Source organism: Triturus cristatus, chromosome 8 (genome assembly GCF_964204655.1).
Source record: "Triturus cristatus chromosome 8, aTriCri1.1, whole genome shotgun sequence".
NCBI classification, from domain to species: Eukaryota; Metazoa; Chordata; class Amphibia; order Caudata; family Salamandridae; genus Triturus; species Triturus cristatus.
Window position 1 is genome coordinate 804,830,035 of NC_140591.1, and position 27,708 is coordinate 804,857,742.

Here is a 27,708-nt window from a genome sequence, read left to right on the forward strand (position 1 = left end):
TTCAAGACCATCAAGACTGTGACAGTCTGGTAATAAAAGACGCTTCTCTTATGTATGTATCCTCCATTGGGTTGGTCCCCATTTCAGCAATGCAGTCTCTCTCCTAATAACTTGGCAGTTGTGGTGACTGTCAGGAAATACATTACCGGACCAGAGTATAGAATCCTATCACAGCGCTCATGCCACTGGGCTGTGGACAAGAACATCAGCCACTAACTTGCTCTCTGAATGAAACCATGCCCTTTTTGTGCAACCTGGTTGAGGTGCGTTGCCGATTGACACCTTCAAGTCTTACCCTTGTGGCAGTTGGGTTCTGCTGGAATAAGGTATGTGGATACCTCTTCCATGGCCAGCAAAGTCTGAAAAAGACACCTGATGGTTCTACTGCAGACATCCTATGGCCTTTTTGTGAAGTGAGCATGGCCAAGTTAATGCACAAGTCTTTCATGCGTGTGGCCTTCCATCACTTAAATCTTCCTTTGTGAAAGACTTTGTTCTTGAGGCTACCCAGTAACCCTGGGAGAATCAAGTTACTTACAAGCACATAACACAGAGTGATTCAAAAGGGGTTATAGCTTTTTCTTTTCAGTTCGGTTTATTTAAAATTTCAATTTCAAGAAGAGACCAACAAATAACAATCAAGATAAAGAAAACAATACATCTAAAATTACTTAATTTTTTTTTAGAAATCTTACACCTACCTTCCTTGGTTCTTTCCTTCCCTCTCTTCTCACAGACAATGTCGGGAGGGAAGGAGCACACACATTATATGTCTGCTGCTGATAATTTCTTTGTGTTTTTCACGTTTGATACCTTGACCTTTCTTAGTTTGCTATGGTATCACAATTTTCACAAAAACCAAAAAAGAACTGCAGTTGCGAAACTACTTATTGTGAATTTGATGTCTGGAAGTATGTGTCCAATCAAAAGTGAGTTCTGTAGCGGGTCCTCACCCCCAAATGGTGGAGCATTGTGTTATTGGTCCGCTTTTGATTGATGACTGTACTGTTATCCTTTCTGTGTCTCTGTAGTCTGTGCTATGTTGACATACCATGTATTGTATATAGAGAAGATATGCAGTTCCTATCAGGAAGGGAAGGTTGAAGGCAGGCAAGGAGGCAGATCGGGGGATCTGTTCCCATAGGAGCAAGGATCCTCACACACCCCAAGGGGTGTGATTTGTCATCATCAGGCAGCTCCTCATTGGGCTGGGGCTGCAATACCCAATAGACACCCCAGGGGGGCTATTTGCTGGAGTTCTTTTGTATTTGCTGACATGAAGAGTGTGGTGTAGTTTGTGAGTGAGCAGTGAGTAGATTAGTCAAAATGTGGAGTAAAAATAACTAAGAAAACCCAAAGCACTATTTTATATCTGGGCTCTTTTGTTATGGTTAAAAACATATGAACTGGTTAGAGATGGATGTAATGCTCCAATCCAGCGCAGGCTAATGTTTAAAAGAAGGTCAACATGTTTCATGCCCTATTACTGTCATAAAGATCATGGCATTTCATCAGGACCGATGTCGCCTCGTGTAGGGGTCGGAAGCAAGTACATGTGAGTGGTACCGTACCCTCAATAATTCACACTAGTATACAGTATACAGTCAGGATAAACATCCAAGTCGGGGGAAGAAAGGGCCCTAATCGTAGTGGCAGAACAGAACGCTCACTGGCATGCCAAATGGCTGTAGCTTAGTGAATGCATCAAGTGGTTGACCTACCCCTCTTTTGTACCGGCAGAACGAGGGGTAGGTTGACTGCTAGATGCATTCACCCAGCTCCAGAAATTTGGCACGCCAGTGACGATTCTCAATCTACGTGCCGAAGTAACACCGGACTCCTTTGCAGAGGCTCTCATTCATCAGAGCCATTCTGGATATGGTACAGCTTTGAGTCTTCCCTCCAAGTAAGCATCTCCAGGACATATAGGCTGCGATCTCCAAATGTTAACATTTGTCTTGGATCTCAGTGTAAGTGTCTCAGAGACTTCTTGGTCTCCAGTATACCTCTTGTCGACTACACCAGATGGCACATGCAGGCTTTGCAGCAGGTTCTCAATTCTTTGTGGACTCAGCACCAAGGGAACCTGTCAGAATCCATCCTGGTTTCAGAGGAGATTGCAAAAGAACTGCAGGTGAGTGGTTGCTCAACTGCAATTCGATTGGTGACAGACCACTCTCCCTACCACACCTAGAACTGATGGTTGTGGTAAACACATCACTGCTGGGTTGGGGAAGTCACCTATCAAAAGTGGAGATCTGAGGACTCTGGTCTCTGGCTGAAACCAAGCTCCACATCAACTTGTTGGAGCTGAGGCCATTTGTTTGGCATTGAAAGCCTTCCTTCCAGCCATTAAAAGGAGGCTTGCAGTGCAACAAGCAGTCAGGGGTGAGGCTCTGGATACTGTTCTAGGAGGCTCTGAGCCGTCGGGGCTTTTCCCTCGTCATGAACCACTGGACAGAATCTTTGAACGTCAGGGTGGACAAGCCCAGCCGGCGAAACCTAGCGGATCATGAATGGCAGTTACACCCTAATATGGCACAGGGTGTCTTCCTGCGGTGGGTAGAACACTGGTTTGATCTCTTCTCCATGGCTGAGAATACACAATGTTAACAATTTTGCAAGATTGAGTTCCCAAAAGGCTCTTTCATTGAGACACATTCCATCTAGAGTGGAGTTCGGGACTCCTGTATGACTTCCCTGTCTTTGCCTCTCACGCCAAGACTTCTGAAGATGATCAGGAAAGACTGGGCACAAGTCATTCTAGTGGCTCTGAATAGTGCTAGGAGAGTGTGGTTGTCGGAACTTATGGGCAAAAGCATCTGTCCTCCAATCAGGCTGCAACTTCTGGAAGTTCTTCTGTCGGAGCAGCACAGCAGGTTCTTCCACACCAGGCGGCGCAATTTACACCTCCGTGCACAGTGATTGAGCTTTGGAAGTTAACTGCACTGGATCTTCCTCCCAAAGTCATGGTTGTCATTTTGGTGGCCAGGCGCCCATCTACAAATGGGTGCTGGAATAGATTTGTGGTGGTGGTGTGGTTCCCACAATACAGACTCGTTACAGGCCAAGTTTCTGGATGTCTGTTGTTTTGTGTTGTCTTTAGCCCAGTAAGGACTTGCAGTGAGCATTGTTAAAGGTTATCTGTCGGCTCTTTCAGCATTTTTTAATTTATCATAGCAACGAGCTTGTTTAATTCACCTGTTGTGATGATTTTTCTTAAAGTTGTAGTAGATAGGTTTCCAGCTAAACCCTTTGTGTGTCAAGACAGAGATATAGGTTAACACTAACCTGGCCAGCCGGATACAGCAGGAGCGATGTAAGATGCTATGTTTCCTTTTCCCCCTATATGGGACCACCTGCGAGTACTAGACACACTCAGCAGATAACACCACAATAGGGGTAGGGGAAAAAAGGGACAAATTAAACAATAAAGTTGCAGCAGTGAAAATACTCAAACGAGCGCTGGCGTGGAGTTTTGTAGATCTCACTCCTATGGTAGCCCCGTGTTTCCTGTATAAGAGACACAACATACCACACATAAGTTTCCACACAATTCCTTCAATCTCTATCAATGTAAACTATGTGCTGAAGTACACTTACACTTAACCCCTTCCATGCTCATGACGGAACGATTCCGTCATGAGCATCGGTTGAGCTGTGCTCATGACGGAACCGTTCCGTCATGGCCCCGCCCGCGCTCGAACCCTTCAGCACCGCGGGGGAATCCGCGCAGCGCTGAAGGGGTTAAAGCTGCTGCACGCATTCCATAACAAAAAGGCATAAAAGGTAAAAATAAAGAAAAGAAAACAAGTAATGTTCATATCACTATTCCTCAGTGATAGAGTCCCTTCATTAGTACAAAGACAGATAGACGTTCTGAAATCAGATAATTCAATGTACTTCTCTGTTACCAGGTAGACCTCTGGTAATTTGTGTCTGTATCCTTAAATGTTCAAAAAGTAAGATTCTTTTTTTCTACACATACTGCGTGCAGAACAATCGTACAGATGGTAACAATTCCGAGCCTCTCAGCACCTCATAGTACCTAAGGAATATTCCTTCCGGTTTCCAGAATCCTTGAAGCGCGACCGAGCGCTTTATGTGTAAGTTGCCCCAGCGCGAAGGAATGGGAGCTTGGGAGGCAGCCGAGCACAGCGAGGTCTGCCTCCCGGGCAGATTGGGAGGGGGGAGGGGGGAGTGGCCGGAGCGGCCATTTTGGAGCATTTGGGCTACATTTGGGGATAGCCCAAATGTAGCCCAATTTTGTAAATATAGCCCAAGGGGTATAAATGTCATTTTCGCGCTTTCCCAACCACCATTTTAGGTTTGGTGACCTGGTGGCTGGGAGCGCTAGTAGAGGTAGAGAATTTTTGTTCCCGTCCTCCCACCCTAATGGCTAGGGGGTTTTCAGGGGCACCCTTTATTGAAGGGAATAGGAGTTCGAGTTGGTAACATTTTGGTGGGCAGCATTTGTTGGAACAGGTACATAGGGGCAGTTTTTATGTATTGTCGCTTGGAGCAGGTGCAGGCGGGGTAGTTGACAGTTGGCCGGGATTGGCTAGAGTTTGTTGTTATAGGTTTGGTAGTTTGGGAGCAGGAACAGGGAAAGGGTAACCAGGTTGGATAAGTTTAGATTAGAGGTTGGCTAGTTACAGTTGCACAAAGGCAAGTAGGGGTTACGGTCAGGGGAGTTTAGGAGTTAGAAAGGATACATGGTGTAGGATTGGGTTATATGTTGGTTATGGAATGTTATGTTGTATTTTGGGGGATGGGGGAACTGATGTGGGGATCGTAGGGTTGGGGGAAGAAACAAGGGGTCAGGAAATTTGTGTATAGTGAGGTTTAGTTTTGTAAGGCAGTGGCCAAGGAATTAAATTGTGATATGCACCTGTTTCAATAAAGCGGCCTTTTTCACACACAAGAAAGTGGTCTGGTGTCGGCTTGCCATCCCCCCTTAATCTCCCAAGTGCTGCCGTGCGCCTCCCGTATTCGGTTTCGCAAACGAAGCGCGAAGGGATATCTTACAGTTGAAAGCTCACCCGTGCGCTGTCATGAAACAAAGTTATGCGCCCCAAGCGCGAAGGAAATGCAACGTTTCAGCGCGTCCGTGCGCTTCAATGTGTGGATCCGTGTGTTCACCCAGGGCATGGCAAGAGGGAAGATCGCGTTCCGGAGGGGACTGGGAGCGCCTCTCTCCTCAGCGTGACACAGTAACTGCAGGAAAAATGCTCAAAAAGAATTTCGAACCACTCTACACTCCGATTTCAGGTGACAAGCACCGGTAGCAAAGCGGGAGGGGCTTATATAGAAGAGGAAGACAGACGTGGAGATAGGACTACAGCCTCCCTAGGCATTCTGGGAGATGTAGTTCACACATTAATTCCCCATTCATGCCTTCAGGAATCTTTCTGGACTTGCTTCCAGTATGCCCATGTTTAAACGTGACATTGTGATGCCTGAGTCAGACTGCAATTTGGTTCTCACATTCCTTCACATTTGAGCCAATTCACAACTGCCCTTTGTGTCTCTGCACTCTCAAAGCGTTCTTTCTCATTACGATTACTTCAGCTTGTCACATGAGTGAGCTTAAGGCTAGTTCAGTCCATCTGTTTTTTCCCAACAGACTGGTATTACGAATAAAAATAGTGTTCCTGATGAAGGTTGTGTGTGGTATCTTTTAATGTCGATCAATCCATTATTTTCCCATTACTCTTCGGACATTCTTCCAACATTCTTTCCTCCATCTCACCAATTGAAAGATGAAGAGGGGTTGCAAAATTTAGGCCCCAGAAGAGCATTGAGCTCTTACATCAATCGTACCAGCAAACATCGGGTGGACACTCAGGTCTTTGTGGGGTACAGGAGCAAAGAAAGGAAAGGCGGTGCAGAAGCTGACCATATCACAATGGCTAGTGCTCTGTATTAATGTTTGCTACATATTGGCTAAGATGCAGCCTCCAGAAGGTTTGAGGGCTCATTCCACCAGATCCAAGGCTGCTGCAACTGCATTGGAATGCGGAGTGCTTGTCCTGGATCTCTGTCGGGCTACTACATGGGTTATCAGTGTACAGTTTACAAAGCATTATTGCCTTGGCAGTCAGTTCTGTTGGGATAAGAACTTCGCCTGTTCAGTCCTGTAGAACTTATTAGTCTGAGCAGCCTTAAAACATTGAGAGGTACTACTTCAGTATCTGTTCACAAGGTAAACAATCTGCAGTTAGTATTCATCAGAAGAACAAGCTATTTACCTTTGCTAATGCTCTTTCTGGGGATGCTCTAACTGCAGATTTCTCACTGCCCTTCCACCTCCCCATTCTGTGGAATGTTTTTTCCACACATAAAAAGGGCCCAATCTAGAGAACTGCACACTATCACATCTTATTAGTTATTGAGTTCTGCCTCAGAGAATGTGGACATAATATAGAAGGAAACTTACATCAGTTCACAGGGGTGGCACTTCCGAGGCAGGATTAAGCTGACGTAAAGCTGCACACCTGTTGGCACCCGGGAGGAGTCCTCTCAAAAATCTCCTGATCCAGTCTAATGCACAGGTGTGTCCACAAAGTGAGTAATCTATACTTAGACAAAGTACCCACCAGAAAAAGCATTACCAAAGGTAAGTAGCTTGTTCTTTTGGGATATTATAACTCTAAGATATGTATAATGACTTACTTTTTCATGTTTTTCTGCTCCCAAATTCCAAGTAAGTGAAACCAGTTTGATAATTCTTAAACACTATCACTTTGCCCTTAGAGTTGTTCACCTTAAGAAAAAAAATGAGTCTGCATAATCATGTTAAGCATTTAACCGTGCTGCTGGGCTGTTGGAGAAAAATCCAGAACAAAGACTTAATTTGCATATAATAATATATATATAAGGAGATGCATATCAAAATTAGTGGAACTTTCCCAACCGCTTGAAAATGTTCAGGAACCCGTGGAGATACAGGGAAATTTACAGTGTCAGCAAGCAGCTTTGCTTCAAACCGTTTGTCCGGTTAAATGTGCTTAGAGTATTAGCTGAGACCATCAATGGTTTATTGTTTAGCAGTTTCTTGCTCAAGATATAATAGATACAAAAGCAATAAGGTGATGGAGTGAATGTTTGAATTTATTGTTGCCACTAGTGATCGCTTGGTGCTTCTTTTTTTTTGTTTACCCATTGCACCACTCTAGTCTAGACAGAAACAGCCATGTGCAAATCAGACTTCATCCTGCCCGGGCCAGGTCCTCCCTGAACTGAAACAATCAGGGCGTCATTTCTGGTTCAGATACATCAATTATCACCTTCCACCACAACACCTCAGTGTTGGTAATAAACTTGGCAACAAATGCACAAGCTATCCCATTGACCTTTTACCTGTGAAGGGAATAGGTCATGTTAGTCAAATACATACAGTGAATAACTACATTCCCTTTACCTGTCTTCATTCCTGGGTTTAAGAAAAAAGAACAAAAACAGGCTAGTGGCCCCACCTCAGACCCGGTTTTGCCCTAGTTAGTACTACTCAGCCAGGTATGTCTTGGTTCCATTGACACAATGTGCAGGGGACCCATGTCTAGTCATACCCGTCTCACTTAGGGCGACACACTAAAGTATTCCCAAAAAGTGATGGATGGAATGCTTGAATTAATCTTAGCCACTGGTGATTACTTGGGCCACCTCCCCGTCCATTGTTATTTTGCACGCCATGCCACCTCATTTTGGACCCAGCCATATGCAAAATGCAAATCAGTCTTGACTTTGCTCCAATGGGAACAGTCCCATAATGGTGCCCATAATCCACGCATCTTCGTAGCAGGCCCCCGTGTTGTGTCATGTTCCATAGTCTGAGGTCTCACTATTAAAGCCATAGACTTCTGCTGAGCCTTTCCGAGCCTACAGACCACTTGAGAGATTATTATTTTTTAAATATATGCAGGGGCTCCGTGAGGGTCACCCAAGGTAACCTCTGTGGTCAGGATGTGCGCACCCTTCCCCCTTATGTGGCTTTTCCCAAGAAGGACTCTAGGGCTGTGCTTCGCGTTATTTCACTGCAGGTACAAAAAATAATTTTCACCTTGCAGTCGAACAAGTGTGCGCGGGTCCACAAATTCAGAACTGACCAAATGGATGAAAGAAAAACGAAGCTATGTCGTCCTTTGAATTTAGAGGTAGTACCAAATAGACGGCTTTTTTCTCTGAGAAGGGTGGCAACCTCAAAGGGACGGTTTTGCCCAACGTGCAGATCCAGCACAGAACAGAACTTGTTAAAATGCACGAGCCTTCGGAATACGACGATTTGACGTCGGCGAAAACAGTGACAATGTTTTTGTATAAACTACTTTTTCTCAATCGTATTTATTGGACTGCTGTAGTATGATACATGTCTTACATGTCATGTATGTTTTCACACGGATAACATGACTGTATACCATAGCGACTATTACTACAGCAGTATTTAGAAACATACGAGCCTAACAGTGGCGTGGCCTTTATGATGATGTTTGACTCCCTCTTGTGGCCATATCAAGTACTACAATATGAAAAGTTTACTGTCTAAATTAAAGATGACCCCCACAACAGTAGTTTATTAATGCAGTGAGTATACATTAAAAAATATTAATACCTGCCCCCCTCCCCCCCCCCCCCCCCCCAAACCATTCTCATAGCTTCGGGGGCTTAGAATAGTCTGAATCTTCACATTATTAGAAATGTAATGGTTAATAGTTGTGTTAGTGCTGTCATTGGCAGCAGCAATTGGGGGGGGGCAAGCTGCAGTGGCCTCCTGGCTAGAGCCCTGCCACTTTTTTTTTTATTACAAAGTAAGCACTGGATATAGACGGGTAGGGGGTGTTGGATAGTGGATTAAAGAGCAATGAGGTGGATTCACGACTACGCAGCCTTAGTATGCCAGGCTTCTGAGCAGAATTTTCGGGCACAGGCACTTACTGCTGTACAAGATGAGCACTGGCTGTATAAGACAACATTGTTCTAAATTAATGCTACTCAAGTACTTTATATTTTTAACCAAATCCCTGCTATTATTAGTAAGAAAAATATCTTAGGAAAAAATACCATATCGAAATGTTACATCAAACTCCACTTAAGAAAGTTAGCCTTACTCTGAATGGTGCATGTATATAAATGAATGTATGGACTCTTTCATCGGATTGGTTGTTAGTATATCTTCATATGAATGTAAGCTGCTGTTGGTGGAGTGCTGCTTAACCAGCCCTTTCTCCTCCTGCTTACACCCATTGATTGCGTTCCGCTTCTCTAGATTGCTATACAAGAATACAGGGTTTGGAAGGGTGGGGAGAAGCTTTGTTATTGTTTTCTTTTCAAAAGAGAACATTTTAATTTGCTGAATCTGTTGTGGCTCACCTCCACATTATTATCTCCTCCACGAATGACCTTGCCCCAGCCCCTTCGCTTCAGCCATGGATGTAGGCAAGCAATGCCCAGCAAACCACAATCTCTGCATCCACCTGGCCATGCTACCTCCATTGCTTGGGTCAGAAGTTCATCAGCAGCAAAATACACCTCCGTCTTCGGTCTGGAAGATCGACAGTACCTTGCTGTGGGCATGCTTCCCATATCCACCACGAGGCTCCCAATGGGGCACTTCAGCTGTGGAGAAGCTACACTTTAGAGCCTAGACAGGGATTACAGGGTAGAGTTGTCCGTCATCTGTGTCTGTTACTCCCCAACAGCACTGAACCTAAGTAGGAGCCCAGGTACACGAGACCGCAGCGGCCTCGGTGCTTCCACAATAAGCCAGTATAAGCACAGGGCACTGCCATCTTGGACTTAAAAGGTCCAGAGACTCTTTTCCACAGCCTCACATCGCACACCTTCCAGCAGGCCCTTTGCCTGTTGAATGATGACCGACTGCTGCAGCCCATGTACTGCACCATTTCTGGGACTCCCTGCTACGCATGCAGGGTACCACCTCACCTGGAGCAGAGGTGGGCAAGCCACTGAAAGCTCGAGCCAAATGTGGCCTTACAGCCAGAGCGGTTGGCCTCAGACGTGAGTCCCGTGTTCTCCATGCCACTGGAATCAAGCTATCCTGGCTGAAGAGGGGTGAAACCCCGAAACCGTTCCTAGGGTGCTTGTTTCCAGTCCAGGGAGGACCTGGCCTGGCAGTTCGGGCTGGACTGTTCCCATGGGGCACAGGGTCAAGAATGATTTGCATATGGCTGGGTCCAAACTGGAATGGCATGGTGAGCAAAAAAACGATGGATTTAGGCCCAGATCTCTGTACTGGGGTGAATGTATGACATTGTTCTGCATTCTGTCCATCAATAGTTCGTTTTGCATTTAGTACTAAGAAACCAGGTTCGAGTCTCATCGTCGGCTCAACATCCTCTGATACTGGGTATATCACTTAATCTCCCTATGCCTATGAACAGTAACCTTTTGTAATGTAAATGGTGCTTCGGGTCGAGTAAACGCTATATAAAAATTGCAGAAAATGCAGAAAAGATAAAAACACACCCTTAACATAAGGGAAGGCAATCAGACACATTTAGTGGCTCAATGATACAAAGAGAAACCAGTAAAACCTGGATAAATAGCAGCTTTCCCAGTTTAAACTGTGTGATCTTAGGCAAGTATTTTCTTTCACCAAAACTTTTGTTCTTCATTATACCGTACTTTTAAAGTTTTGAAGAGACTTTTTCATATTTTATGTGATGTTTGCTGTATGATTTACATAGGACATTTTCAGGGGTCGCGGGTTATAGGATTTTTAGCGGTCGGCTTGTGCACGTACTTCAAGATCCGAGACAGATCATTGGCTCGGTTCTGGCTCCGCTCTCACTGATTTGTTGGCTCACTCACCTCTAACCTGGAGCAACCACTGCCTATCATGCCCATCGTAAGTGCCCATTCATAGGCAGTCTCTGTCTCTAGCTCCCTAACTTGCCCTGCAAACAGAAAGTCTGCGCTAATTGCACCCCCAAGGTCATCACTGTCCTGGCTACACCCAGGTGTACATCAGTAGACCCTGTCACCATCACAGATCTTCCCACCCCTTGCCAATGTCCCCATCCTTTGTGTATCCCTACCAATGAGTCGCTGGTCTTCAACCGCTTCTGCTTTCCCAAACGCCATCTACTCAGTAAACACATGTATTTGTTTTCATTGGTCTTATTTGTCTTCATCTAGTCAACCTGTGTATCATTACTGATGCTCAAATATGACCCTCCCCCCCCCCATTAACTCATCCCGCTATTAATATTTTCTGCTCTTTATGACCATACTGGCCCACATAGAGCCTCCCCAAGTATGGCTGGTTTATCCAAATGACAATGCGTACCGCATTCCATCCACGCGTACCTGAATCAAATCCATTTGACTTGATATTGGAACTGGAATGTTCCCTGCATGGCTTTGAGCATTCACCCCACCCAATGCTCACTTAGTTTCAAGCTGCATTAGTTCTGCAGGTTTTTGGCTTTGCACAGTGAAAACACTATCATGTGTGTTGACTGTGGGCCTTCCATGTGATGGCAAGAGACCCAGAGCATGGTTCTATGGTTGTGAGTGGCACCCCAAGTGTACCTGCGCTAGTCTTGCTCAGCCCGATGAGAGGACCCCCTTTTGACTATCACTGTTCCCAGACTGCAGAAGTTGTGTAATTCTGTTTTATCATTTGTACTGTTTCCCGTGTGGTACTGAGGTAACTGTTGGGATAAAGAAACTTCTCACAAGACAAGCATGGCTGGACGTTAATTTATTAGGTGTTATAAAGTGTGCATTGAGTTCTGAGTTCCTAGCCCACACCACCTCCCTGAGTATGGCATGGTCTGCTCTGCTTCACTACCCTAAGAGTCAATTGTTAAATGGGAGTCCTTGTCGTACAGTTTTGTATTAATTGATAAGGGGGCCCTCGGACACCAGAGGTAAATGGTACTCATTGACAATCACTGTCTAATCACCGTCTCCGCCAGTGCACCTCAGACTTCTGGAGCAGTGCGATGCAGCACAAAAACGCACAGGATCTGCTGTGCTATTAGGAGCAACTCAGCTCACAGGATTGTGATTGTGAGCTGCCCCACAGCCCAGCCATCAAAGAGCCCAAGGAGTTTAAGGAGCCCAAGAGTCACAGCGGCCAGGGTGCTTGTGCCGCAGATTGGGGTGCCATGCTGCTGTTCCATGCCCTGCTGCCATCTTGACTATCTTGACCGTTTCACCCTAGGCCTCCCTGCTAACTGCTTGCTCCTGCCACCGATTTTACGGTTAAGTCGCACCAATGTGCAGTTAGAGGATAGTGGGTGGGGGGTGTGGTGGTGACCTGAAGGTGTATGGCGCCCACGTTCGGCGGCGGGTGGCAGCTGGTTTCTTGCCGCAAGGGGGCAGTGGCCTTGGTATGGAGAGCTTGAGTCCCCAGGTTTTTAGGTCCTGGCTAGACAGCACAGGCACTGATTCGCAGAGATGCGTTGGGTTTAATCTGTTGTAATCAGTCTGCCCATCGGCTTATTTGGTCGCTTCGTCCCCATTTGTCCATGGCATGCATGCGTCATGCCTCCTCTTGTGTTTAGTCCTCCCACAGGGCATGGACCAATTACTTGTATCCATCCATTGCTCCTGTTTTTGGAGTCACTTTTTTTCTTTGTGTTTGAGCACTCCACTAGGGCTTGTGTTTTTACAAGCTCGGTCTCCTCCCACCCGGTCTTCATTTCAAACTGCTCCCTTTTTCTTCTTTGTGATCTTTCTTAAACAACGGCTGGATTTCACTACATCCAACAAAAGTAAAAGAGTCATCGCTATTTTAACAATATCGGTCCGTGGTTTGCAAAAAAACGCCATACGTGCATGAAGTGGCATAATGCATTTCATATTTGATATGTGTTTTACAGTGTGATGGGTCCTTCTAGTATCTGAAAACGGAGTATCCCACACAATATCCCATCACATGCTGTTGGCATTATACAGCACAGGCTGGATCATAGCACTTTTCTACATGACTTTAACCCGCGCTGCTATTCAGCTTGACTAAAAGACATTGACAGTGATGGCGCCAATATCTCTCGGATTGCCAAGACCTATTTGCTTTGCCAATGTGGGTTCCTGGCTGGCATCCCTGTTGCGGCTTGTGTCCACTCCAGGACAGGCTGCTCCTGGTCTTCCTAATTACTTGGTCATTAGGTCCACTCAATGCCTAGCTAATATAGCAGAAATTACTATTTGCAACTTAATCTCATGTATGACCACTTCCTCTCGATGTCTACCTAACACAGGCTGCAGCAAAACCCTTAGATACCCCCTGCCCCTTAGATGAATTATCACCCCATATTCTCCTGCTGCAACAACGGTGATCCCAACTGCTATAAGCAGGTCGAAACAGTGGACTACGAGAACTCTTAGCGCTCTACTGCCTCAGGCGCAGACGCGGGCCCAAAACCAAACTAGAAGGCTGAGAAGCAGCAGAAATCTTTCTACACTGCATAAGGAAATAAGCAGTTAGTGAAAATCCGAGCCATTGGATGGAAGAGATTATGGGTAAACAAGATATAAAAATCAATTTCCTCTCTGCCAAAGCTATGTGTAAAAAAAAGTTGACGAGGGAATTTGCCACTATTTTATGTCATTAAAGCCAGTGATGAAGTCAGAGGCTGAATGTTCAGCAACATCTGCCCGGGCGACTGACCTCAGGAATCCTTTAGCGATAGTGCAATTACCTCATCTATGATCACTCCCCTGATGGAGTCTGGGCTCCCCAATGTCTTTAATTGAAAGAGAATAACAGTTGGAAAATCACCACCTTAAGAATTCTTGAAACAGTTGCACGACATTTGGGTGAATACAATCCGGTTCTCAAGATGCTGGGGGCCGTCGGGGAGTTTAAGTGAGCTATTGCCTAGAGCATGGGTACTCACAAACTTTCTCTCGGGTTCCAAATTTACAGTGTGGTTTGTGGCCGAGGGCCGCACCGGTGGGGGCGGGGTCAGAGGGGGAGGGGCGGGGCTAAAGCAAAAAAAAATAGTAACCATGAGGTTGAACACAGGTCCCTGCAGCAGACGCCTTCGTCCACTGAGCCACCAGACCCGGCATACACACATCTCTCTCTCTCCCTCCCCATCTCTCCCTCCCTCCCTCTCTCCCCCTCCCTCTCTCTGTCTCTCTCTTCCCTGTCTCTCTCCCCCTGTCTCTCTCCCTGTCGCCCTCCCTCCATCGCCCTCCCTCCCTCTGTCTCCCTCCTCCCTCTGTCTCCCTCCTCCCTCTGTTGCCCTCCTCCCTCTCTGTCTCCCTCCCTCCATCTCCCTCCCTCCATCTCCCTCCCTCTGTCTCCCTCCCTCCGTCTCCCTCCCTCTGTCTCCCTCCCTCTGTCGTCCTTCCTGTCTCCCTACCTCTCCCTCCGTTTCCCTCCCTGTCTCTCTCCCTCCCTCCCCTCCATCTCTCTATCTCCGTCTCCCTCCCTATCTCCGTCTCCCTCCCTGTCTCCGTCTCCCTCCCTGTCTCCATCTCCCTCCCTGTCTCCATCTCCCTCTCTCCCTCTGTCTCCCTCCCTCTCTCTCTGTCTCCCTCCCTCTCCCTCTGTCTCTCTCCCTCCCTCTCCCTCTGTCTCCCTTTTCCTCCCTCTCCCTCCGTCTCCCTCCCTCTGTCTTCCTCCCTCCCTGTCTCCCTCCGTCTCCCTCCCTCCCTGTCTCCCTCCATCTCCCTCCCTCCGTCTCCCTCCATCTCCCTCCCTCCGTCTCCCTCCCTCCGTCTCCTTCCCTCCCTCTCCCTCTGTCTCCCTCCGTCTCCCTCCCTCCGTCTCCCTCCCCGTCTCTCTCCCTCTGTCTCCCTCCGTCTCCCTCTCCCTCCCTCTGTCTCCCTCCCTCCCTCTGTCACCCTCTGTCTCCCTCCCTGTCTCCCTCTCTGCCTCCCTCTCTGTCTCCCTTCCTCTCCCTCCCTCTCACTCTGTCTCCCTCCCTCTGTCTCCCCCAGACTGCGCCTCTCTGTCTCCCTCTCTCTGTCACCCTCTGTCTCCCTCCCTCTCCCTCTGTCTCCCTCTGTCTCCCTCCATCTCCCTCTGTCTCCCTCCATCTCCCTCAGTCTCCCTCCATCTCCCTCCATCTCCCTCAGTCTCCCTCCGTCTCCCTCAGTCTCCCTCCGTCTCTCTCCGTCTCCCTCCGTCTCTCTCTGTCTCCCTCCCTCCCTCTGTCTCCCTCCGTCTCCCTCCCTCCCTCCGCCTCCCTCCGTCTCCCTCCCTCCGTCTCCCTCTCTGTCTCCCTCCCTCTATCTCTCCCTGTCTCTCACCCTCCCTCCCTCCCTCCCCCTCCCTCTGTCTCCATCCCTCTGTCTCCCTCTCTGTCTCCCTCCCTCTATCTCTCCCTGTCTCTCACCCTCCCTCTGTCTCTCTCCCTCTGTCTCCCTCTCCCTCCCTCCCTCTGTCACCCTCCGTCTCTCTCCCTCTGTCTCCCTCCGTCTCCCTCCCTCTGTCTCCCTCCCTCTGCCTCCCTCTCTGCCTCCCTCTCTCTGTCTCCCTTTCTCTGTCTCCCTTCCTCCCTCTCCCTCCCTCTCCCTCCCTCTCTGCCTCCCTCTCTCTGTCTCCCTTCCTCTCCCTCCCTCTCACTCTGTCTCCCTCCCTCTGTCTCCCCCAGACTGTGCCTCTCTGTCTCCCTCTCTCTGTCACCCTCTGTCTCCCTCCCTCTCCCTCTGTCTCCCTCTCCCTCCCTCTGTCATCTCACCCCGTGTGTGTGTGTGTGTCAGCCCTCAGCCGGGGCTGAGACAGCTTCCCAGCGCGCACACACAGCCGCACTGAGACAGCTTCCCAGCGCGCACACACAGCCGCACCCGAGTACTTCACAGGTCTTTAAAAGACCATTTACATGTTAATAAAGCTTTGTTGTATTTCACCTCTTACGCCCTTGCATCTCCACTTTGACAATCACTGGAATCCCCCGGCCCCCACAGAGCAGAGTCTCAGAGTCCGGGCTGCTGCACCCGGCAGCGTTTGCTAACACTATTCCTAACACTATTTAATTATTTTTTTTTAAACACAGGTAGGATGTCTGCAAGGTCCGCGGGCCGCCAAGGAAGGCTTGCCGGGCCGCTGGCGGACCGCGGGCCGTACTGAGAGTAACCGTTGCCTAGAGTCACATGATGCTGAGCTGAACTGGCGCCGGCGATCGAACCGTGAGCCCCGTGCTCCGGAGTCAGCTGCTCTGGCCACTGCGCCACACCAGGAGCCAAAAGTGACTATCCAGCTGCTAATAAACCTGGATTTGACACTGCAGATATTGCAGATACCACAATTTTCAATAATAACCCCAAGAAGGGTGCTGAGCCGGTACTCCAGGGTGGTCCTCTCAGCTTAATAGTAAATCGACAAGGGGACCCCCCCCCCCAGTGCCCCTGCCCAAGTAAAAAAGTCTGATGTACCACATCAAAACTTGGAAGCTCCTATAATGACTCCTCCCCTCCCGAAGTCCAGGAGTTAGTCCAGATGGGGGGCGGTGGGCACGCTGAAAATGGCCACGCCCATTTTACCTGAACTAATTGACAATAACAACGCCCCTTTTTGCAGAAAAAAAAAAAGCCTAAGGAAGTTAAATTAAAAAAAGAAATTTTTCTTTAAAGGCAATGGCATGCAAGACGGATACTTGCATGTTCACCATATTTGAACCCAAAACTAAAAGCTCCGCAGGCAACATTGCAACTTCTATTTCTCATCTTCCCAGTGCATGCAACGAACAAGGCATTGCTAGTGTGATTCCCGGGCTCACTCCCTCAACAAAGCCCTGCAGATCCTGCCACAGCCTTATGGAGTCACCTGTAAAAGCCTCATTGGAATTAGAGGTTCTCCCTTCCTCAGAAAATGGCTGACAAACGTCAGTGCAGGAAAGTAACATCCGGGAGGCCTATTACACAAGTGTTGTTTTTTTTAGGGGGGGGGGGGGGGGAGTTTTATATAGCGCTAATTAGACCCGAAGGTTTCAAAGCGCTTTACATGAGCACCAGTTGGATTACAGACGGACACATTCATTTTTTTGGGTTAGGCACAGGGAGATTAAGTGATTTGCCCAGAACCGCAGGATGTTGAGCGTCCCTGCCGAGACTCGAACCCAGCTTCGAGGTTGACCGCTCTAGCCGTTAGGGCATGCCGTTGTCCACCAGTTGCGGCCCTCTGAATGTTCAGCTCGGGATTCCAACATATACACTTTGTCGGTCAGTGCTGCGACCTGTCGGGTCAGGTCCTGTTGTGCAGGGCGCAGGGTTGGATTGAGATAAAAAATCGGCCTGGGCACACCAAAAAAAGTGGCCCACATTTGCGTATTGCCTTTCCGCAAAACACTGCTTCAACGAAGTTGTATGAAAAGAAAGGGGGTGGGGGGCAAGTGAGACCACTTCTGCGCAGGCCCCCTGCCCCGCTCAATCAGAATACATTAATGGGCCGGCCCAGTGAGAGAAAGGGAGTGATACCTCCGCCAATCTGCCTCTAGAAAGACCACTTAAGCACCCACTGGGCCGCTGGCGACATCCTAACAGCACAGATAGCCCCCAGGCTGCCCAAAAAAGCAGCCCACAGCTAGAACTCGGCTACTGGCCCTTCGGCCACTTCCTGAGTGCCCACTTTACCAATCCGACCCTGGAGGGCGTAGTTCTTCAGTTGCAGACTCCACTTCCATCACCCTATCTGCTAGCTTATTATGGTCCTCTCTCAGCAGTCTCAGTCCCACCGAGACTACACTAATATCCTCTTGAAGTGTGGACTTGGTGTCTGCAATGGCCGCTAATATTTAATCAGATTGTAATTGCATGGGAAGGCCCCATGTAGTCTGATCCGCCAACCTCCCCTGGACTGCTGGCTCCGGCATGCCTGCCTGGGCACTGGATTCAAGGCCGGACTGGCCGTAGCGAGCACTGGGTGTTTCCCTGGTGGGCCGCCAGGGTGGGAGCCAGTTTTGGGACCCTGGGGGCTGTTTTTGTTACCAGGGGCCGGCAATATCTGCCCCTTGTAACAAAATCGGCTGAACAAAACAGCTCGGCGTGGGCGGCTGAGCAGTTTGCCAGGGCCGGTTTCGGTTCTCAGTCCAGCCCTGGCTGGATTGTCTGACCCTTGGCTTCCCCATGTCCATCAGGCATTACATTGGTATTGTGATATATGCAAGGAAGTTGGTTGAGAGTGAGTGAGTGGGGCTTTTAAATGAGCCGAATGGCAGTCAATGAGACCTCCCTGCCCTCAGGTAGTCCATGGCTAAGCCCCGATGTGTGTTCGGGATGGTCAGGTTCAATGTCTGGGCGCCCTTTGTCGGTTCACTCTCCTCACCTGAATCATGTCCCGCATGGGGGGTCCTCGCCTCTGGGGTGGGCTGATGGGTATTGCTCCAGCACTCCTACAAAGGTCAGCATGCCACCCCCTCCGCCCGAAGCTCTGGCATGGGCCCTCACAAGGTTTGGGTTAGCTCATCGTGAAGTTCTACTGTTATAGAGTACTACCCCTTGCCCATGAAATCCTTTCACCGTAGGGAAGCACCTGCAAAATTTACTTCACACAGTCAAGTCACTGTCAAATCTTTTACCCCAAAGCATGACATATTGATTGTCACTTGGGTTCAATTATTATTCAAAATATTTTCTTGGTTTACCATTCAGTTCTGCGTGTAATTAAATGTTCTTTACATTTATTGTAGCCCTCTGATTCTTTATTATGTAAGCTCCACTCTTCAGTAATCTCGATTCAAAGAACTTGCACTAAATGGGAGAAACAATAACGCTATTAAACCAGTGAGTGGCCAATCTCATGCGCACTAGCCCTTAATGAGCGCAGACTTCGGTTACGAAATGTTTTTAGTAGGCCTGGGCGAAAATTTCGTTCCGTTCGTGGAAATTGCGATAATTTGACATTTTCGCGTTCCGTGGAGAGCGCGAAAATGTCAAAAATTCCGGTTTCCGCAGCTTGGCGATAATTTGTTTCTTGCTCGCGCTGTAAAATAATACATTCTCGCGCGCGCGATCGCCTTACCTGAATCCCTGCGTTCGCCGACAAGTTTTCTTGATCCGGTCGCGTTCTCCATGAGATGTTGTATTGTTTTTAACCATTTGCGCTGTCTCGCGACAGTTCGCGCCCGCAGTGACGTCATGCGTCGCGCGATCACGTCTTTCTTCTCGCGATCATGCACCGCGAGAAAACTCAAAACAAGATGGCCGCGCCTGCAAGCAACCACATGGGTAAGTTGGCGACCCGCAACCATGCAGAAAATCTCGCGAACATGCCGGAAAAAAACTTCCGCATCTTCGCGATATTTCTGCTTGTTTGCGATAATTTTAAACATTTTCACGATAATTTGCGAAAGTTAATTTCGCAAATTCCGCCCACCCCTAGTTTTTAGCTAGTTCGGCACGCGCACTTCTCGTCATGCTATTATGTTTTGCTTGCAGTAGGGCGTCCACCCTTAAGCAGTGACAAGATTTATTAAATACATTCATCGTGTTGACAGGATAATAGCAAAGACAGCGAACTACTTGTTCCTTTGATTCTATGAAAGGTAACTCGACAAGCGAACGCCGTTCACAGTAAGGTTTTAATTGGGCCGGGTCTCACCGGCAGTTTTTTAAAGGAGGCCTCGAAAAGGGTCTCCATTGGACTCTGTTTTGTGCCTGGCACGGGCGGTCCGTTTTTTTCGGACTTTAGTGACAGCAGGCACATGATGTGCGCGTGCTCACACTGCTCACTTCCCACTAGTGAAGAAGTTACGGCATGACGTCATGGCAGGTGAGCGTTGTAGGGGAAGGGAAATAAAGAGAGTCATTTTCTCTCTGGATTTCCCTTTTCTTTTTGAAACTCGGGAGCAGCAACATTGTCGTGGTGTCACCAGAGTTTTAAGTGGAAGCTTTTTCAATATTATATACTAGCCATAGTTGCTGCTTATTTATCTTCAGAAAGAAGCTAACAACCAGTGCTTTAAATGGGAAAAAATAAGTGCAGGTACTCACTAAAATGAGCTAGAGTTGTAGTGAGTGGGCGGGGCTAGGGGCGGGGCTAAGGGCAAGACATGATGATACTTAACAACTTCTATATTAGTTGCAGCACATACCAAAACACATGAGAAATGTGTTTATATAAACAAAGCAGGTTATCTAATTGCACAATATGAAAGAGAAATGTGATAATATGTTAATATTTCCTTTTTTTGCAATAGTTGCACCTTCTTAATGTCATACTGTTAATTGCTGTTTGGCACAATACTATATATTTTTGAGCACGCGAGTAGGAAGAAACTGAAAATACCCCTACGTCGAACCAAAGCACTTATGTCACCAAGCAAAGGAAGCAACTCATCATGACCCTCCCCAGATGATATCTCTTGTCTCTTCCGTCGATCTATCCATTCATTCATTCATTCATCCTACCATTTACCTGCTGATGTCCACCATTTAACCTTTACTTTCTATCCTCTATTCAGTCTTTCATCCATCATTCAGTTTTTCACCATTCCGTCTATCCACCCTTCATATCCAAACCTATCCATCTCTAAACCTATCCATTCATCCTTTCACTCATTAATCTCTTTATCCACCCTTTCCCTCATCCATCAAACCTTTCACTCCATTATTCCATCCACCCTTTGACTCAATCCCTCCTTTCACTCATCCATCATCCACCCTTTCATCCATCTTCCCTTCCTTTCATTCATCCATCCAATCTTTCACTTATCCACCCATCATCCGCCCTTTTATCCAATCATCCACCCTCTTTCACCCATGCATGCTTTCACTCATCCATCCATTTATTCATCCATCCATCCATACATCCACCGTTGCTCACTCATTCATCCACTCACTCATCCACTCACTCACTCACCCACCCTCCCTTTTACATTATTAATGAATCTTTGTCGTTGAGCAGACATGTACAAAGTGCCACCCATTTTCTTTAAAATACCTCCTGAGAGTGTCTGGATTCTCTCTTTCTCTCACTTTTTTCTTGCAAAAACAGGCACACACACAAACATAAGCATACACACAAAATACTATGGTATGATTAAAGCCATGCTATACTCTTCACCTACCGTGGCTTTTTTATTTGCCACCAGGGCCGAACTGGCTGTAGCCTGGTGCCACTGCCACGGCATTGACATGATTCCTGTGCTTGCAGGAATGCACAGGATGGTGTGAATGTGATTGCCAGCACAGGGCCTGAATGGACCCCACTCTGTCAAGCACAGGGTGATGGTGAGTAGCTGGACATTATTCAAATGAGCCCTGCTGAATAGCTCAGATGGGGGGCTGCAGAAGCGGTGCCTTGGCTGCCAGAGACATGTTCCACTCCTGCTCACCAGCACAGGCAATGAGCCTTACTTTTCATGAGTACTGGTACTCTCCTCGGCAGTGGAGAAGTGCCGGTACTCCGAACGATAAATCAAAGAAGTGCCGGTACTCAGTACCAGTGAGTACCGGCCCATTTAAAGCACTGCTAACAACCATTGACAAAGCCAATAGCACTAGCTTGTTGTAGGTATGATGTTACTTGTATCGTGTATCTGGATGCATTGACAGAAACAGCAACATACAGGTCGGGCGGCACACTATGCTAAGTACAGATTTTTAGTTTACAGTGTTTTAAGCCACGCCCTTAATTACATTGACCACGCCCCGTTGAGAGACCACCCCCTAAGATTTTTCATCCCCCTATGTGCACGTGTATGTACCATTTTTAAATGACTATTATGTGATCTTAAACTCGTGATTTTGTTGTCGATGGTTTTAATTAACCAAAATAAGCTACCACTTGTTATTAAACCACCCATTAACCACTTAAAATACATTCTGAGTAATCCTACCTCCTATCCTGCGATTATTTTAATGCCGTGGCCTTAATGAGCCGAAGATTTTATTAAACCACCCATTAACCACTTAAAATACATTCTGAGTAATCCTACCTCCTATCCTGCGATTATTTTAATGCCGTGGCCTTAATGAGCCGAAGATTGACCAAAATGATTATAAGATGTTTTCTGTTTTTAGAATTTGAGCACAAGGTCCGCAATCCTGTAAAATACTTCCTGGAAGCATTATCTTGACACTGCCCTTACTCAGAAAACATTTCCAATTATTTCCTTAACCTATTTTTCTCTTTTAGGTTGCCCAACTCATGGACATGGGTTTTTCCAGAGCTGATGCACTGGCAGCACTGAGGGCTTCTAACAACGACATCAACAGGGCTTCCAACTCTCTACTGCAGCACTAATACCGAGTGAAACAGTCACTATTACTTCACTTCCGTTTGATGACGTTCAGCTACCAGACATAATGAGAACCGCAGAAGGTGTATTTGTCCATCCGGCGGATTTGCATTAGAAATTTGATTATGTGTCACATTCGGACATCTATTATTCCTCTGTTGAAAATAGATAGACCCACGAAGATGATTCTTCCTGCACATTTTCAAAATCGTACCTCCAGATGGCTGTTGCTATTTATTTTTGAAAAAAAATGTCCTTTTTAAAAAATATTTAAAATAGACATTGGGATTTGTATTCTCGTTCCTAATTGTGTGTGTGGGGAAAATAAGTTCTATTGCCAGAACAAACTGCACTGCGAAGCCAAAATGCAAATGCTGCTTTCACATATTATGAGGTTCGATACTGTTTTGATTCAGGTTTATCAATAAATATATGTTTAAAGGGAACTTAAAATGCCATTCTGAAAGTGTCTGAATGGAATTAAAAGAACCGTGTGGTTAATTTTAATAAATATTACGTAGTTTGTCATGTGTTATGTAGATTAGCACATTCAGTGGAGCACTTGGACGGCCAATCACAATCCTGAGAATAAAGTCTGCAGCGACCTGGTTTAAAGCACACATGAAGCTACAGTCCTTCCGGCAGAAGCGAAACTGAACCAGACCAATTACCATTTAAGTTGAACTGACGGCACTGGAGCTTACTGAACGGAGCATCTTGGAGGCTCTGTGCGATTTGAGAGCCACAGCACATTGTACTACTAGTGCTGGACTGTTATACATGGAATTCTTTGCGTGGGTTTTCCCTTAACTTTTTGCCTTCAACCCTCTTATTTGTTGATTTTGTTTTTGCTGGCTTTAGAATTTTGCGCACTTTACCACTGCTGTCCAGTACTAAAGTGCTTGTACTCTCTTCTTAAGACAAAGTAGAAATGGCTGATATCCAATTGGCATATTTAATTTGCTTGTAAGTCCCTAGTAAAGTGTCACTACCTGCCACAGGGCTTGAAAATTAAATGCTACTGGTGGTCCTGCAGCACTGACTGTGCTGTCCACTTAAGTAGCACTTTAAATATGTCTCAGGACTGCCATTGCAGCCTGTGTATGCAGTTTTAAACTGCCATCGAGATCTGGCAAAATAAACCTTTTTGCCAGGCCCAAATCTTCCTTTTTAATACGTATAAGTCACCCGAGGCTAGGCCCATTGCGGCTCCTCCGCTAAGGCAGAGGAGTGTCGCCTCACTGCCAGAAAGCAGCAAAAGAAAGCAATAAATTAAATGATAATAACAGAATGTTATTATCATTTTATTTTGTCCTCCTGCTGAGGCATTGATTGAGGGGGCAGGTCAGAGCTGCAGGGGAGGAGTGGTAGAATACTCCTGTGTGCAATGACCGTTTGGTCGTCCCTCTCGGTTCGCCCAAAACAGTCATGCGCTCTTTCCCCCTTTCCATGCAGGCTGCGTTACAGCCTGCATAGAGAACATGCCCACCCCTACAGCCCCTGGCTGAGCGCCATGTCACAGTGCTCAGATCAATTTACGATGCTGCATTGCAGCGTTGTGATTGGCTTAGGAGTGGGAGCCTGGCTGCCTGCTTCCTGTTCCGATTTGGAGTCGGACACAGGCGAGCAGGAGAGTAGACACAGGACCCAGTGGTGGCAAGGTTAGTGTTACTTTTTTTTTTGGCAATGCAGCCCATGCTTCCCCTGCGCTCCCCTCCCCCCTCCCCCCCCCCCCCGCCCCCCCCACCCCACCACCAGCGTCCTGTGTCATTCACCCCTGGGATAGGCCCTGGACAGACAAGAGGGCAGGGTGAAATGTATTTAAAAAGTAGCGCATGTACTTTTAAGCTTTACAAGTCCTAGTATCAAAGCTGGACTGGTCGACCGAGCATCTGGGATTTCCCTGTGTGGCTGGAAAGGTGGGGGAGGGGGAGCAGTTTTATTACCAAGAGCCATTTTTGTAGCTGTGCAGCATTTTGAAAGTATGCGCTGGAGAGTTCCTTCTATAACCAGTAGTTTTCAGGCAACAATAAAAGTGTCAAGACAACTCAGGTGATTAATGTACCTTCAAAAGAGAGATCAGAGTTTTGTCTAGTGGCAGGTTTGACTCATCAAAGGTAGCTCAGAAAATTAATATGCTTGCTGCAAAGGACATGTACTATGCAAATCACAGAACAGTATTTTATGTGCATTGCTTAATGGGTTACTTCTTTTGACACAGATACCCTTTGTTACCTTGCAGTTCATAAGTTACAATCATAATCTAACACAGGGAGCTATGAAGTGTCATCAAAGAGCTACATACAAACTACATGGTACTGGTTATATATTTTTTCGTGTCTCATTATTCTTTTCTTTGGGTAGAAATTAATTCTTATCAGGAAAGCCAAACCTAACCACTGTGTTACATTCTGAATCCTGGGTTTGTACTTCTCCATACCAAGCACTCTTTAAAATGTCATCCAGTATGGATGATGTGTGAATCCTACACCTTTCATTTCCCTTTGTAAAATTGTCTGTACTCTGATTTATACACATATTATTCATTGTCTCTATATTTGTGTGTGATGTAAAGTGCTCCAACACCTTACACTGGTATGAGAGGTGCTATAAAACAAATAAAACACATGTGAGAGAGGGGTTATGGAGAGATGAGAGGCACTGTTGGAGGGGGATAGTGAGGAAATCATTGAAGAGTCGCAACAAAGGTTGTTGAATCCTGGTGCACTTTAAGGTCATCCTTTAATATGCTTTAAAAGCTAATACAGTTGAGTAAAGTCTTGTAGAATGCACAATGTTTCCCCAGATTTTCTTGGGGGGAGAACCCCTTCACACCTTCCTTGTAGTGGTCAAGCACACTCACGATGCACCATACGAGGGCTGGCCTGACAAAATTTGCCAGGGCTCCTTTGGGTTCCCAGTCTGGCTCTACCTAGTATTGAAAACCCTTAAATTCATTTTTCACTTCTGCAAGGCCTACCTCTCCCTCTGAACAACATTGGAATTACCGTATTGCATTTAATAAGCAGTAACTTCCAAATGGAAACAGGTAACTCATTCATGTTTGGTGTCTTAGAGATAGCAATGAAAAAATCCTAACTTATGGTGAAGTTGAATTTTAAGTAACAATTTTGTAAATGCCACTTCTAGGAAATAGGCATTTTCCTGCCTTAGCCATTTGGTGCCTGCAGCCTGTCTCTGGGTCACATGACTGGGTGTAGTTGGCAAATTTCAAATTTCAAATTTTCAAATTTAAGTTTATTATGTTTTGGCTCTCAAAGAGGACCACATAAAATAAAGACACAATTATACAACAATACTTACAATAAAATCACAGACAAACAGTTGAGAAGAAGATACATCATATACACTGGTCAGACAATTGACAGATATTTCTCTATATTTCATTCAATAAATATTTAAAAAACCTTTAAAAAAGTTAAAAACTTTAAAACAGAACATTTCATTTGGAGGACAGTAAAGTGCATGAAAAAAAGTGTTTACATTTAAAATTCCTAATTGTAAACAAATAGGTTTCAACCATTTATAACGCAATGGGCGTAAAGCAGGACAGATAAACAGAACGTGATTACGATCCTGTACAGCATTATGACAAAGATTACATATAGGAGATACACCAAATCATTTAGCTAAAAGTTGATTTAATGGAAGCAAATCTTGTCTTAACAGGTACCATAACCTACGGACTCTGTGGGGGATATTCCATGTGAGGTATTGTTGTGGCAGCTTTAATGTATATGTGTTTAAAAGAAGTTGCCTTTTCGATTTTCCTTGTTGGGCAATCATATCCAATTTATAACTGAGCTCCCAAGATGCATTTTTTAATTTAGACTTTAGTTCAGAGGGAGTAAGTAGGAACAGAGTACTTACATCCAACTCTAACAGAATTACTGCTTCTCTAAAGTTTTTTACTAACAGGGAAAACTCATTGAAATTGCCCAGAAGCTCATTTTTTATGGCTTCCCGTAAGGAATCCTTTTTACCTCTAGCTATGCAAGCTACCCACCTTACCAGAGCTATCAGCCCCTGTACCCAACAACTTCGGAGTCCGAACTCCAATCTACATGAGGATACAGAACAAGCTGTATTAATGGAAGTAATTCTTCTTAATATCTTTCCTTCCATTCTATGTAAAAATCCCCAGTGTTTTAACTCTACTAATTCTAACCCATACAATAAAGTTGCAGGGATCTTTGCCCTAAATACCTCCATAAATAGTGTAAGGTGTCTCTTCCCTGTAGCCTTGTACAAGGAGCATAATCCCATACCATGGGCTAATGCTTTACGCGAGTTATGATCTGTATGGAGTTTCTCACTTAAGTTTGCCGAGATTATTTTACCCAAAAAGGTGTAGGTTTTTACCACCTCTAACTTATGTCCGCCTATGGCCCATCCATAATTTACAGACCTACATTTTTTCTTTCCAAAAATACACATGATTTTACTTTTCGAAGCATTAATCTTCATGAAATTTGCTTCTGCAAATTGATTTAATGCACATAAGCGGTTAGACAAGCCCTTCGGAGTTAAATCTAATATGAGGATATCATCTGCATACATTAAAATTGATACAGGAGATCCTCCAATTATCGGGGCTATCCCACCGCACACTGAAATGGAAGAAGGAAGGTCTGCCGTATAGAGAGAAAACAATATAGGGGCCAATATGCACCCTTGTTTCAGCCCATTAGGTGAGGGAATAGATTGAGACAAACCTCTTTCTCCACCTTGTAATACCTTACACCACGTATTCGAGTGAAGGGCTTTTACAAGTTCGAGTAAATATAACGGCATCCCTAGAATAGCGAGTTTTCTCCACAGGGTTGGTCGGTCGACCTTATCAAACGCTGTGGAGAAATCAATGAATGCCGCATATATTCCACCACCGCGAACACGTACATATTTATCGACAATCACCTGTAATGCTGTTAAGTTATCAAGTGTACCATGCTCTTTACGAAATCCAGTTTGTTCCAAAGGTAGGATGTCATTCGCTTCCATCCATTCAGAGATTAAAATCAAAAGACATTTTGCAAAAATTTTCCCTATCGAATCTAAAAGAGCAATTAAACGATAGTTCCCAGGGCTATCCCTCTCTCCTTTTTTGAATATCGGGATTAATATACTTCCCCTCCAAGAATTAGGGACTGATCTCTGTAAAAAGCATGCACGGAATACTGGAAGGAGAATCCTACTCCAGGATATAACGTCTTGCTTTATTATAGACCTGGGCAGCTCATCCGGGCCCATAGCTCCGGACGCACTCATACTCTTTATCACCGAAGCGATCGTTTTCTCAGATGGGAGCTCTATATTAGGCTGACTATTTAGGGCTGAATCCCAGCTGTCCCCCTCTACATTATTAGAAGCATACAAACTGGATATAAATGATATCCAGACATTTTCAGCAATAGAGATAGGGATAGGGGAAGTTCTTACCCCACATCCTTTCCCTATTAGGGTCCAGAATTCTCTAGATTTATTAGAGGCCGATGCCTCTCTTAACCTGATCCAGAGAGAATCT

The 27,708-nt window shown here is 46.1% G+C and overlaps 1 protein-coding gene across 6 annotated transcripts in view; it reads left to right on the forward strand.

Moving 5' to 3' along the window:
- UBAC2 (UBA domain containing 2) overlaps positions 1 to 22,674 on the forward strand; it is a 698,660-nt gene extending 675,986 nt beyond the window's left edge. For all 6 annotated transcript variants that reach the window (XM_085622247.1, XM_085622244.1, XM_085622245.1 and 3 more), the window contains one exon: positions 22,061 to 22,674. In XM_085622247.1, coding sequence (XP_085478373.1) covers positions 22,061 to 22,168 — 108 coding nt within the window. In that variant the 3' untranslated portion in view covers positions 22,169 to 22,674. The remainder of the gene's footprint in view (positions 1 to 22,060) is intronic.
- The last annotated feature ends 5,034 nt before the right edge of the window (positions 22,675 to 27,708 follow it).